This window comes from Erpetoichthys calabaricus, chromosome 3, assembly GCF_900747795.2.
Source record: "Erpetoichthys calabaricus chromosome 3, fErpCal1.3, whole genome shotgun sequence".
Taxonomy (NCBI): Eukaryota; Metazoa; Chordata; class Cladistia; order Polypteriformes; family Polypteridae; genus Erpetoichthys; species Erpetoichthys calabaricus.
This window is the reverse complement of record NC_041396.2, coordinates 141,964,712-141,979,056: the sequence shown is the minus strand read 5'-3', so window position 1 is coordinate 141,979,056 and position 14,345 is coordinate 141,964,712. Positions and strand designations below refer to the sequence as shown.

The window sequence follows — 14,345 nt, the reverse complement described above, 5'->3', positions numbered from 1 at the left end:
TAAAACATCTGTATCCTTGAAAGTGGTCTAATCCCTTAAAATGCCTGTTATGTTATCCTGTAACCAAAAAGGAACCAACAGATTACGTTTTTATTTCGTTTGCTGGGATTCGCATTTTTCTGCTTTGATCTCTTAGCTCTGTGCTTCTCTTATCACTAAAAAAATAATCCCGCCTCCCAAAAGCGAGCGAGGATTTAATGATAGACACGCATCTCCACCCAATTATTACAGCAGGAAACGGCGCTGCTGTATTGATTGGTGAACGAAAGAAATGACAAAACACAGTCGTTAGTAAATTAGGCCAATCAAAGATCAGAATATTTTATGATCCGCCCCCAAGAAAGCTGATGAGAGTGACGTGTCACAAAAAGAAAGCCGGGAGGATCTGTGCAAGATGGTTAAGAACGTGAAGGAAAAAGTTAGCATTGCTGAGGAGGTAATGAGCACGAATGGCAATAACAAGCGCGGGGACACTATGGCCGTTAATTTTGTGCGAAAACATCACTATATTTATTGTTTTTCTAAATGAATATTTTCATCATTCGCCCCTTATATGTGCAAATCTATGCCCTCACATTATTAGGTTAGTTTTACGCATGTGTGTGCGCGCTTACTTATGAATGATACGTGCACGCGCGAATGAAAGTAGATGGGACATACTGTAGTGGGATTTGTGTGCCACTTCCGATCGTTCGTGTGGCTTCAGCCTAGAGGTTTTCGACACCTGCCCAGAGTCCCAACCTGTGACTGTTTTGGGATAAGTAGTTGCTGTAAACAATCAGTTACCTTGCATTTGGGAGGCTTGATCGTGTTGATAATTTTAAAATAAAGCGTACTTTATATGGGCGCGACTATAGAACATTAGAAAATTATGACGAGAATGATCCCATTCTGCCCAAAGAGCTTACCCATCCTATTCACCTCGATTGTCCAAAATAACAAAGTCGAGATTGGAAGGTGCCCCAAATTATGTTCTCCACAACATTAATTGGTAATTTATTCCATGTGTTAATAGCTCTGTGCGTGAAGGTGTGAAATTTACCCTTGACAAGTTTCGGACTGTGTCCCTATGTTCATGGTGAAGTGCATTACATAACCTAAACATAATTTATACTCCGCACGTTGTGATAAACAACGTAACATTCGATTAGCTTTCTTGATCACTTCTGTACATGATGATAGTGATGAATCCACTACGACTCCTAAATCCTTCTCATAAGGTATACTGCACTTTAAACTTTCAGATCTCCCATTGTGTATTCACATCTGCCGTTTTTACTTCCTCTGTGTAATACTTTACATTTACCGACAATAAACTTCATCTGCCACAAATCTCCCTAAGCCTGTATGCTGTCCATTAGCCCCCTGTAATGATTCAACAGATTCTGCATTATCTGCTTTTCCACCTAGGCTGCTATCATTTGCAGACTTAACTAGTTTGATTATATTCTTATCCAGATTGTTTATGTTTATTCACTCACACTAAGTCACTTCAGCCCTGGGGTACCACTGGGATTGAGTGTGGGCTATCATTCCAGCCAGTTTCACAAATCACTCTTATTTCTAAGTGTTTAATTTGCTTGCCCTTTTTCTCTTATTTTTTTGACTCGGATAAATACACCAGTACGTTATTTACATTTAGAAAACAAATCAGAAATGTGTAATTTTTTAATAGCATTAAATGCTTCACTTTCCTCTACCACTTTCGTTTTAATTAAGGTTTTTTGTCTGGTGTTTTTTCCCTTAATTGTAACAAAATACTGAAAAATAGCGAGAAGCAGTGCAGTCACAGGTGCAAATGACACCATACGCTGATGGAGAGCTGCTACGTTAGTGTCATATTCACTTATGTTGTAATTAGTAAAAAAAAAAAAAAAAAATGAACAGAATGATTAAAAAAATCAAAATCTTAAAAAGCAAGAAAAACACAAATAATCAGCTTCGCCTCCTGTAACGTATACAAGTGCTTACTACTGTCCAATATTAAAAATGTAGGAAACACATTTCTCAATTTCTGGATTGACACAAGTCAAAACCTGGAGTGTTAACAGCATGCTTGTAACAATTGAATTCTTTTTGACTACATGTCACTTGAACGCCACTTTGTGTCTGGGCTGAAATATTTTGTGTGATAAATTTGTATGTTCATCCTGTGACCAAAGAAGATTCCTCTCGAGTTAATCAGTGGTTGAATTGCCTGTGTGGCAGTGAGTTGACAGCATTCCGTCTAGTGCGGGCATATATATGTCTTTACTTTGTGTTACCAAGTTAGACACTGGCCCTCCACTTCATATTTGACTGTGGTTTAGAAAATATATGGAAATATTCATAAAGTAGCCAGGAAATTCAAGCATTTTCTTTATATACTTTGTTTGCAGATTGACAATGTGGAGAAGCGTCTTTCCGTCTGCAGAAAAAGCCTAGAAGGAATGGAGTTCAGACTGCGGAAAGAGGAGCTACTTGAAGATAAAAGGTGAGCCTTTATCACTTCTGCATTCATGTCATTTCATGATGCTATGTTTTTAGTGCTTTTTTCAAGATGGCACTGGTATTTTATATTTCTTTAAATGAACTGACAAATGGTGGGCTAAATCACAAGGTCACCGGTTCAGTCCCTTCCTTAGACATACAGTGTTTTCCTAAGAAAATCGGTTTATATAGAGATTTATATTACTAGAACAGAAGATGACTGTGTAAATAATATCTTGTGAAGGCACTTGAAATAAAGCATCTGCCAAATGAAATAAAGAGGTGAAGTCCTTCAAACTTAACTGCTCAATCCTGTTCGTGGGTTACGTAGGAATGATGAAAAGAAAATTAATCCATCAATCATACTTGGTTTCTTCATCATATTAATCATGGCACAGGAAAAGTGTATTCATGTTCATTAGCCCATGCACAAAAGAATTTCACTGTATTCTGTATGCATAACAATAATAACCATATAAACATTGCAGACTTTTGAAAATTCGGCCTAGTAGGTTGCCACAAATGAGTATGAGGGTGCCCAGCGATGGACTAATGGCCCACCTATGACTGGTTCATTCTTCTTCTTCTTCCTCTTCCAAGTTAGGGGTTGCCACAGAGGATCATCTTGTTCCATATCATCCTGTCCTCTACATCTTGCTCTGTAACACCCATTACCTAGGGCTGTCAAATTAGCCAAAAAAAAATTAAGTTTGAATATTGAAGTTAAAACTATATACATATTTAAACTGAGGTTATTGATTCTGGGTATCACATGTGTGTTAGTATGTACTTGTCTAATACTTTTTTATTATGGTAATGTCCACAGCATAGGCCCCTGCAAGAACATCCTCTAACAGTCCAAAAAAAAATCTAGCAGTACTTGGGCAACTGGTTATTTAAATATAAGAAGCATTAAAATCCTAAACAGCCGCATCCCATTAAAGAACAGCAACCACACTGCCGTCTTGTTTTCCTGATGACTGGATGTGCATGTCTTAAATCGTCAAATCTGTTTGTGAAGAACAATCCCCTCACCCCTGTCATTCAGGTCTTCATGTGGAGGTGCCATGTGTCCTCATAAAAAGTGCTTGTCCCAAGGCTCTACCCCAACCTATTCCTCACAGCTGTTCTTGCAGCAGCAAGACACATCACAATAAGTTTGTTGCACAGGACACCAGCTGAGGGCTGCTAACATTTTCCAACACATAGGACATTTACTTATTTGGCTGACACCTTTATCCAAGGTGAGTTACAACATTCATGATACAAGTGGTTACTTTTCTTTTTGGTTTTCCAATTGGGGCACTGGCAGGTGAAGTGACCTGCTCATGGTCACACAAAGTCAGTAGCAGAATTTGAACCCACAGCTTCAGGGTTTGTAGTCCAAAACGTTAACCACTACACCACACTGCGTTATTTTTGGAGGTGTCAAATGGACAGTGTCAGGATAACATTTATATCACACAATTCAGAACAAAAGGCCAGTCAGCACCTGGACAAGCAACTTCTGTGTGTGTAGCGTATGGGATTTTCATATTATCAAATGTGACAAATTACCAGGGGCCGCACAACTTGTCTACTTTTTTTTTTCTCCTTTATAGATGTAGCAATATTTTAATAAAGGTGGTTGGAATATTTTTTAATTACACCTCCTTGTTTAAGTATTATGTATTAAAATCAGTAGCCACATAAGACAGAGATTAAGTGTGGCACATGACATGTTGGCTGATATTGACAAGGCTTTTTAAAGCTCTGTAATAAAAGGAAAATCAGAATTATGATTGTTATTTTTCACTTTATTTAATTGAAATGTCTTAGCATTAAACAGTCTGGGAACTTAGGTTTAAGAGTGGTTGGGACAGAATCAGATGGAAAACGAGTTTTAGAGCACCGGGGATTAAGATGTGAGGGGATGAAAGTTTTACTAATGAAGATAACAAGCTATTCATTCAAAATAACAAAAAGGCTGATTGTGGAATTGTAGTGCAAAAACAGATCTGTAAACTGCTATAGCTTAGTCTCACATATCTGGAGTAACTCTTACGTCGAACAACCATTCATCTCCAATGGAATGTCAGCTTTTGCCGTTGTGGTAAAGTGAGGTTCACAGAAGGCAAGCAGCCGAGAAGGAAAGCCCCTTGAGCGATGTGAGAGGCTGATGCCTGGGGGCTGTAGGAGTGATCATTCTGGCTGAACAACTCGGGGAGCCAGAGCGATGCGCACTAAAAGGAGCAACTTGCCATAGAACACCGGGAAGGCAATGGGGGTCGAGGAGGATTGGGAGGAGAGCGCCATGGCCTTTGGGTCCCAAGCCTAGCCTAGGTCTGGAGAGGGACCCTTACCATGACCATGGGACGGTAGGGAACTGGACCTGCAGAATGTCAGCTGCGTGTGTCAGTAGGGTGACTCCTCTGCGGCAAAGCCCATATGGGATAAGCAGAGGAGCCGCCAGTGAGGAAGAAGGTACCAAGTTTTTAGTTTCAACAGTTTCCTGCCAATTGATTTTAACCTCGTTTTTAATGAATATTTATTGGGATTATTTTAACCTCCACTTCACCTTTTGTTTTATGAGATTATTTATTGAACTATTTTGTGAGCACTGCACTTTTTGTGGACCTGGTTGTTAATAAAAACACTCATCACTTTTACACCATCCCCTTTCTTCATGTGTGTTTTGTCCTCTTTTGCCATGCTCATTCGGTTACGTTATTGACGGTGTCAGGTTCAAGAGGATCCCATAATAGAATAGGTAGCCAGGAGCCATCCCGTACCGTCACATTGCCTTTGAATAAAATCTTTTTAAATACATTCAAATTATATTCAAATGGCAACGTTTAATCCAACAGACCTACTTTGCATCACTGCTACAAGATTAAACCTTCATGTAGTTTGACATCCCATGTGACACAGTCAGGCCAGTCTGTGACTCACCCCAACAAAATCAGAGTGGTTTGATTTTTGTTCAAAGTCTTATGCAGTTTATTTCTGTGTATTCAAGAGCTGGCAACCAATGAGCGCTCACCTTGAAGTGCAGTGCATATAATGCAGCCATGAGAAATAAGGAACACTGGTGTTTTGGACCATGCAAACATAAGAGAGGCTTGTCTGTCTGATGACTTGTGTTTAAGCATGAAGTCAAAATGGGTAAAAAGGGCAGAGATTGTGGCTAAGCCCACTGTTAGGCAGAACATTATTAGAAAAAGGGGTGAACTTGCGATACTTTAGAAACGTGAAACTGTGCTGGAAAGTCATCTTGGAGTCATGAAATTTGACATCCTTAGCAATTCCCAGTCACGTGATCTGATATCGTCAAGGCGATGAGGTCAGCAACTACAGTCATCAGATTTGATATGCCTCCAACTAGAAGTTGTGTAATGGGCTGCCAGCTTTAGAAGTGCAAGGCTTTGTGTTTTGAGTACTTCAAATGTAATTTTTAATATTTTAAGCTTGGCTAATTGAACATGTTGTCAAAAAATGTTTTTATTATTGCTGTTTTGAAGCAAGAGCACAAGGAAGTAAAGGAACATTAAATAACTCAAATAATCCTGGAATTGTAGTGGCAGATATCTTGCAGTTTGTCTGCTGTACATTATAAGCCAACTATAATTACTTAGTGAACAAATTCTAGTTAAAATCTAATCGTTAGTTATGGCAATTTTAGAATTTCCTGTAGTCTTCTACAAATGATCTAATGTACCTTTTGTGTACAGATAGAAGATTCAATGTTGTACATATACACTAAATGCTTTTTTTTTTTTTTTTTAATCTAGGCTGTCACTTGAAGAAGAAAAATCTTTATTATTAGAAAGAATTTCAAAATATGGTACTGTACTTAAGTTTGATACATTCTTCTATGTGCTTAAAAAATATTAGGCTTGACCAACTTTGACAGTTTGTAGCAATTCATAGAATACCGTATACTGGGGATCCTGGGGTCCGTAGTGGCTGCAGGCTTTCATTCCAACCAGTTTCATAATTAGAAGCCAGACCTAGTAGATAATGAAACTTGGTATTTCATTATATGGTTGGTAGTGCTTTCATTATTCCAAGGCAAACATTGTACATTCGTTTTCTGAGAACTTCATCCATGTTTTGCGGTCCTTTCCTTCTCTCTCATTTATTACAAAACATTTTAGTGACACAGATACTTCATAATGCATAGACACAGGTTAAAATGGAAGCACCTTAACTGGAGAGCTGGTGGTTCCTTTGTCAGTTGCACCTCATTATTAGCTGATGGCTAGCAACGAAAACATGCAACAATTAAAACCTTAATACAGTAGTTTAAAACTAAAATAGACAAGAGTTCTTAATTGTAAAAAATTAGTTAACTAAAACTAAGCTAAAAAACAGATTGCTTTATTAGTAAATAAATGAGTTCTACTTCAAAATTTGGTTAAGGCAAAAACCTGCAGCTAATCACCCCTAGAATATATGGTGTGGTTTGATTTTAATTATTTATTTTAATTCAAAGTAGAAGGTTTTATTATCTGTAAGCTTATGAAAAACATGTGGATTTCATTTTTTAATATACAGCAGCTATAAATGTGCAAGAAAGAAAATTATGTTTCTCTTTTAGGTGATCTGATAAGCTACTTTGTGGGTTGGTGATCCTTCAGCTTTCATTATCTAGGCACAACAAAATGTAATGTTATGTATTTGCCAGTCATCAAAGGTGACACCCATCAAAAATGACAGGCAAAAACAAAGTATATTTCTTCATTGTTTTAATTGATGGATGTTTGCTGTTGATGAGCAGCTTGTTGTGTTCACATAACGTTTTTGAGCTTCTGACTGGTGCCCTTCCTGGCAGACCACACATTGTTTATTCTATTAACCTTTACTTCCCATTAACCCAGAGTCTCTCTTGGGCTCGAAATTCTATATAAATATGTTTAAACCTGAGAAGCGCTAGGGTGACTTTTTTTTTGGATCCTGTATAAAGTGTTAAGCCCGAGTAATGCTTGGGGCAATACTCAGCTGCCATCATGTGGATGTAATAACATCATCCTGCAAAAAAAAAAAAAGCTGCCGCATGACAAAGGCAAAATGATTGTGATCAAGTGGAAAGACAAGAAAAGAAGTCAGCCTGCTAAGTTCAACACTTGTAATATTTTGTGTCTGGGGAAACGTAAAAGTCATTAAGCCTTGCACCATGGTAGCCTACTTGTACAATATCATGAGACATGTCAATCATGTGGATCAGGTACTGACATTCTACCCTCTCATGCGCAAGCAACAAAAAAAATAATATAAGCAAAGTGCACAATGAAACACTCTTTTCTCCCAGCTGCAGTGTCGGACTGTGCATTGGTGACTGTTTCAAAACATGTCACATGAAGGACAGGTACTAATTGTGGATTTGTACAGCAGTGGATACTAGGCATACCTTACCTTACCTTTCTTTATTTATGGTGACAAGGTTGTTATTGATCCCTGATTTCATGTTACTTGATCAACCGATTCCAATTTTTTTTCTTTATCCCTCTGAAAAACATTTTATACTAATCTCCTGTGTAACCGGATGCACAGAAGCCTTATGTCCTATATCAAAGTGTTTTTTGCTTTGCGCTCTCCTCTACCATAGCCTATCTAATATGGGGGAGAAGCAAGACGGATCTTGACGTTTTAGGGTTCCCTGATACCAAAAACATCAATATTTCGATGATGGGTGTGTGTGTGTCACAGTTTCTTGAGGATGGTCTAGAGCTAAAACGGCTAGATGGAAAAATACGAAACTCGAAACTTAAGCCTGTTATGAGATGATGTGCTGATTAGTTTTTGAACCAAATCATGCAAGAGTAAGAGGCATTCTAGAGGAACCCTCAAATACCTTAATTCTGCAATTAATTATGAATTCTTCTTGTCAATTGCTATCATAATGACCAATTTTATGATCAGGAAGATTAGCATCAGAGCAGTAAATAATTACTGAAACATTATAGAATAGTTTGGGTAACTTGGTTCCTAGGGTGCAAAGCCTAATGACGCTCACTTCCAAATTTTTATAATTAAACTGTAGACCATAGATGTTAACTGTTAATTTTGTATTAACAAAATTAAATTCTGTAGGCTTATTGTTCAGTGACCGTAAAATACTTTCCTTAAAATACATAATTTAACTAATAAAATATGTACAAAAATATTTATCCATAATGCATTTGGCAAGAAAATAAAATTCACCTCATAATTACAAGCTATCATATTGGTTTTTTTTCTGTAATGTACCTATCTGAAGCAAGGCTTACTTATTAAAAAAAAAAAAAAATTCACCATTTTTCTAACAAATATATGTATATATTCTCATACTTTCCATTAATTGGTATTAGAAGTTAAACGCTGCTTAAATGTAAATATACATGCACTTGTACATTTTAATCATTTTAAATCATTAATTGCACTACAGCTTTCTATTATATTTATACAGTGTTTTTTTCTTCAGTGTATCAACTAGACATTTGTAATTCTTGTGGTGTAATTATAAAATATGGATTATCACTTTAATTATGTAGTACTTGTTTCTTACCAAAGCTTACACTGCATGACACACAGTAACAAATAATAAACAGTACAAATCTTTTAAAACCAATTGTTTACTAAGTAACCATTTCAAATTCATCTTTATCTTTTCTTTATCTAATTAAAAATGTAAGCTACTGCATTTTAAACGAGCTTGCTGTCAAAACTCAAATGGCGTCCGTTTTAATTAAAGACAAAATAAAAAGATGTGAATTCATTAAAGTAGTGCCATTTGTCTAAATGCACAGGACAACCACTCCGATTCTGTTTTCTCAGTTTACTGCTCCACTTTCTTTAACGTAAACTCTCTGCTAAAACAAGCCGTGATTTGCTGCTTTGTTTAAGCTGTGGGAAAAGACAGGCACTGGCGTAACATAAAGAAGCACAACACTAAATTACCGTAAACTTTAGAAAAGCAGTTTTTTTGTGTGAAAATCAGCCAATTTTGATTGCGGCCGATTAATTGGAGCATCCCTAATTATTGTTTCGGATTGGCGGCTGATTAATTGGAGCATCCCTAATTATTGTTTCGGATTGGCGGCTGATTAATTGGAGCATCCCTAATTATTGTTTCGGGCTCATTTTTCTGAGGGTAAGCATGACACTATTGTGATAGTTTTAAATGGTTTAAAAACTGGCTTTTAAGAAAGGGAGTACAGTAGTAACATATTGTCTGCTTTCACTCATCTGCAAGTACAGTAAAATATTCTCCTTTGAGGTCAGCGTAAATGCATTGTTTCATTTATTCTTCTTTGCTGTCCTCATTACAATTCTTTTAGTTTCACTTTTTAATGGTGCCTTCTGTCTTAAGTAAGAAATAGCGGTAAAGCACAGAGGTAGCCATACAGACATAACAAGACACTGAAAAGTACATCCGGATTTGAAAGCGTTACATTTACAGGAATTCACAGCTAAATGTTTTTAATATATTAATAAAACAAATTTCTGGTTCTGTCAGCCAATGATTTTTTTCTATTACATGAAACACCTATTCCTATATAAAGAGAAAATAAAAATAATACAATAGTAGCATCAGATTATTTCAAGATTTTGTATGAACTGGAATTTGGTTTCACACAGAAGTTCATTAATTATTTTTTTGCTTTTCTTCTTTTTTTTTTTTCCTCCATTTCAGAGCATCAACTACGTTGCCTCCGAGGAGAAAATAGAAGAAATATGCTGCTGTCGGTTGCAATTTTAACTTTATTTGTACTTTTATATAGCTTCTGGATTAATTCATGATGTGTGGCCAGATAAGCTGCTTCGAGTCTCTGATGTGACTTATTTTGGATATGTTAAAGTGGCACAAAGTGCAAAAAGAGGTATTATTCAGTTAAAAAATCTGAAAGTATGTTTTGTTGCAAAAATCACTTAATCTATATCATTATTAGTATAATATAAATCTTGCATAAATTTGTTACTATTAACATGACTGTGCACATCATTCTGTGCCAATGTAGCTTTTCAGCACAACAGCTGGATTTCCAGAACAGTGCTGGGAATGGTAGTTCTCTCTTCTAGGGAAGTTACATCCTATAACATGCCTGTATTGCATTCTTGTTTGAAATGAAAAAAAGATCATGAGATAAACGCACAGTATGTCACCTTTTATTTTTATGTACCTATGCTGTACTATTTTAGGAAAGTACCTCTTTTATGTAAAATTTTTCACGAATATAAATGTTGAGACAATGTAAATTAACAAAGCTGTATATTTTGTTGCAAATTATTTCCATGTAATTAATGCTTCAAACCTTACTTTGTTCTTTTTACCAAGTGTCTGGTGCGGTCATTTTCAGTTGCTGGCTATTTCCCCTAGTAAACTGCTCACTGCCAGTTACATGTGCAAAAGTTAATAAAAACAAAATTCAAATTATTATTGTTGTTGCTGCTGCTCTGCACACATTCTGTTCTGTTATTCTGATTGAATTCTTTGACTTCTAAGACAACCACCAAAGTGTACAGCCAAGTCTATATCCACCAATACCCATTACAGTTCATGTATAGTGTTGTATATTGCATACAGAAGGAAATAACTGGCTTGAACAGCATTAAACTGTCTCGGTACTTATGGGGATCAAATAAACATGGCCTAATTCTAATACATATATTTAAATTAATAAAGGATTATACTTTTGTTAACTTATCTGAAATCACAATTGCTTGAGTTTAAGGGAAAAAAACAGTAATTTAGTCAGAAAATTCTAAATATTTATAAAGAGTGATACTGTATATTCCTAAACAAAACTTTTTTTTTTTTTTTTACTTAATTGTATTATGTGTACATACTTTGAATTTACATAAGATCTTTCTGTAAACTTGGATGTGCAATTAAAAAACTGAGTTGACAACATTAAATTTAAACTTGCATGTCATTAGTAGGTTGTCTGATGCTTTTAGATCACTAAACATACCCATACTGCCGTTTGATGCTTATTGTTCAAGCAAAAGTTTAAATAACATAATTCAATCTATAAATGCACAAATGACATAAAACACCTCACTCCCGGGAATGGTTTAAGGTAATTATTATTGATTATTAATTGGTGGTCTTATTTGCAGCAGCTACCAAGGTTTATGCCCTACAGAAAATTACAAGGATTAAAGTCAATATTTTTAGATACTGTATGTATTACTATCAACTTTTAAAGCTTTGAGAAGTTAGAGGGTGCATAAATAAACAGAACATGTCAGTCAATTTCCATAATAAATTACATACTAGAAGGTAAATAGAAAATATTGAATTAAACATCTTTGAACACCACTATTTATTTCACAAATAGAACCTTCTCTCAAATGTCTTGTAACAATTAACACATGTCTGATACCAAATAAAGCAGAACAAAAATAAAACTTTGGTTATGAAAAACTGTTTGTTACCTTTACTGATTTGAGAAAGATAAAGATGTTCTCAATGACAACATTCAGCAAACAGTGCATCATATACTGATTGATGGTAGTAGCAAACACAGAAACACAGTGGGTGCTTTCCAGGTCTTTATGGCAATAGTTGACTATTTGTACCAATCAGCGCTTTCAGAATGGACAAACAAAGAAATCAACAAAAGCCAATGCATCCAAAATGTCTCCAGATTACAACATAAAAGTACACCCGTTTACTGTGTCTTAGAGTAATCAGTGAAATGTAAGCAAGTGGTTATAGTGGCAGGCTAAACCAGGTTTACTGCTGCAGAGTCCAATCCAAGTTCAGGAATCATATTTTATGCAACAACGTATTAAGTAACATAGATGAATGCAAAATATTCCAAGGAACAAACCCTTTTATGTGATAATGACGACATGGTTCCAAATCATAACTAATTTTTATCTTTTGTTCTTAAACTGGTTATATATCCTTTAAAAATATGTTAAGTCCTGGTGCCATTTCAAAAGAAAATATTCAAGTCAAGTGGCTGGACATGGAAGAAGTTGCCAAAGAATACCTTGCCATTTCAATATCGTCTGAACAAAATTGATATGAAGTCAGTAGTTCTGTGAAGGCAATTCATCATTGGTCAGGACAAAGTTGGTGTTTACAAAATAAGCAACCTTATTCCAACATTTACAAATGAAAGCTTCAAAAGGCAAGTGAATTTTAACCGAAACCTTGATTCTTCTGCAGAATTTTACACATGTAACATTTTAATAATGAAGCATGCTTGTTTGAAGACTTTAGCCATTTCTCTTAAGAGTGAAAAAAGGTAGTCTTTTTGATGGACAGCTAATAAAGTACACAAATCTACATTTCTACACCACGTTTACAGCTGGTAGTGCTTCCGAATAAATGACAGTACATCTTCTTTTGAGAGCTTGTCAGAATCTATTCTTGACTGAGAATCATGAACTTTGACACCTTCTTCCCATGCCCAAAAGAGCCGCTCAAAGTGGCAGGAACTAAATGAGAGAGAGAAAAAGACTTTAATTATTATGTATACAGTATACACACAAACATATGTATACCAATACTGTACATATATGCCTGCACAGCTCATGACTCCTTTCACTTCTGATAGAAGCCTTCAATAGCAAATAAACACAAGTTAAGGTTAAAGGCAACGAGACAGAATGATACACCATAATTTCTGCAGTGCCTATAAAAACTATTCACTACCTTGTAAGTGTTTACTTTCTTTTATTATACAACATTGATTAACTGGATTTAATCTGGCCTTTTTATCAACCGCTTAAGTCTTAAATGTCAAAATGAAAGCAGATCTCTGCCAAGTGGCCTGAATTAATTACAAAAATAAAACAAAATAATTGACCACATAAGTAATCACTCCCTTCAAGTCAGTTTTTAGTAGATGCACCTTTGGTAGTGTGGTGGTGGTATTGCACAAAAATGGGCGAGGCTGAGTGAGAGAGGGCTCAGCTGACGTCACCAGGAAGAACTCGACATACAGTACTTGGCAGCAGTCCTGACGTACATAGGAATAAGAGATCTTCTATTGCTCACAGTGTAGAAAAGAAGCTACTTCTGAGAGACTTTTTAATCCAGACTTTGTGGGTTCATAACTGACCTCCACTGGTTATCACAGTGCAAAACGTGTGGCCTGGGAAGGATCATCGTATGGCTGCATGATAAAACAGGCAGCCATGACGACCTTGAGTCTGTGTGTACAGGTCTTTCTCCAATAGCTTTGCACATCAGGACACTGCGATTTTTCCCCATTGTTCTTTGCAAAACTCCTCCGATTCTATCAAGCTGTATGAGGATTGTGAGTGAACATCCTTTTCCAAGTTCTGCTATAAATTCCCAATTGGATCGAAATCTGGATTTTGGTCACCCCAGGACATTAAGATTGTTGTTTTAAGCCATTCCTGTGTGTCTTTGGCTTTATGCTTATCGTTGTTGTCTTGCTGATATACAAATCGTCCCCCAGGGTGAAGGCTACGTCAGGATTTCCTCCAGGATTTCCCTTCTATTTTGCTTCATTTATTTTACCCTCTACCCTCACTAGCCTTCCAGGGCCTCAATTATGGACTCATCAGACCTTAGAACCTTCTTCCAGCTAGCTTCAGGGTCTCTTATGTGCCTCCTAGTAAAATCTAGCCGAGATGTTACATGTGGTTTTTAACAATTGCTTTCTCTTTCCCACTTCCTTATAAAGATATAATTGGTGAAGTACCCAGAAAACAGTTATTGTATGCACAGATTCTCCAATCTGAGACATTGTAGTTTGTAACTCCTTTATAGTTATCACCGGTCTCTTGCTAGCCTTCCTCACTATTTTCCTTCTTGCACAATTACTCAGTTTTTGTGGACAGCTTATTATAGGCAGATTTACAGTTGTGCCATAATTTTCCATTTTTTAGTTATTGATTAAACTGGACTTCAAGACATATTCAGTAACTTG

The 14,345-nt window shown here is 36.2% G+C and overlaps 2 protein-coding genes across 2 annotated transcripts in view; one reads left to right on the top strand and one right to left on the bottom strand.

Annotated features, from left to right (window-relative positions):
- The first annotated feature begins 320 nt into the window (after positions 1-320).
- Positions 321-10,864, top strand: ccdc167 (coiled-coil domain containing 167). Its single transcript, XM_028791955.2, has 4 exons — positions 321-436; positions 2,379-2,473; positions 6,240-6,292; positions 10,124-10,864. Exons 1-4 carry the CDS (start codon positions 395-397, stop codon positions 10,228-10,230), a joined length of 297 nt encoding a protein of 98 aa, XP_028647788.1. The 5' UTR covers positions 321-394; the 3' UTR covers positions 10,231-10,864.
- An 863-nt stretch (positions 10,865-11,727) lies between these two features.
- Positions 11,728-14,345, bottom strand: part of cmtr1 (cap methyltransferase 1) — a 161,819-nt gene continuing 159,201 nt past the window's right edge. The window contains 1 exon segment of the mRNA XM_028791957.2: positions 11,728-12,882. Within this exon segment, the coding sequence (XP_028647790.1) occupies positions 12,747-12,882 (136 nt within the window). The 3' untranslated portion in view covers positions 11,728-12,746.

Excerpts from the sequence above, each read along its gene's own strand:
- ccdc167 (XM_028791955.2), top strand. The coding sequence starts at position 395 with ATGGTTAAGAACGTGAAGGAAAAAGTTAGCATTGCTGAGGAG. Across the intron at positions 2,474-6,239 it reads GAGCTACTTGAAGATAAAAG|GCTGTCACTTGAAGAAGAAA; the intron begins GTGAGCCTTTAT and ends TTTTTAATCTAG. Across the intron at positions 6,293-10,123 it reads AGAAAGAATTTCAAAATATG|AGCATCAACTACGTTGCCTC; the intron begins GTACTGTACTTA and ends CCTCCATTTCAG.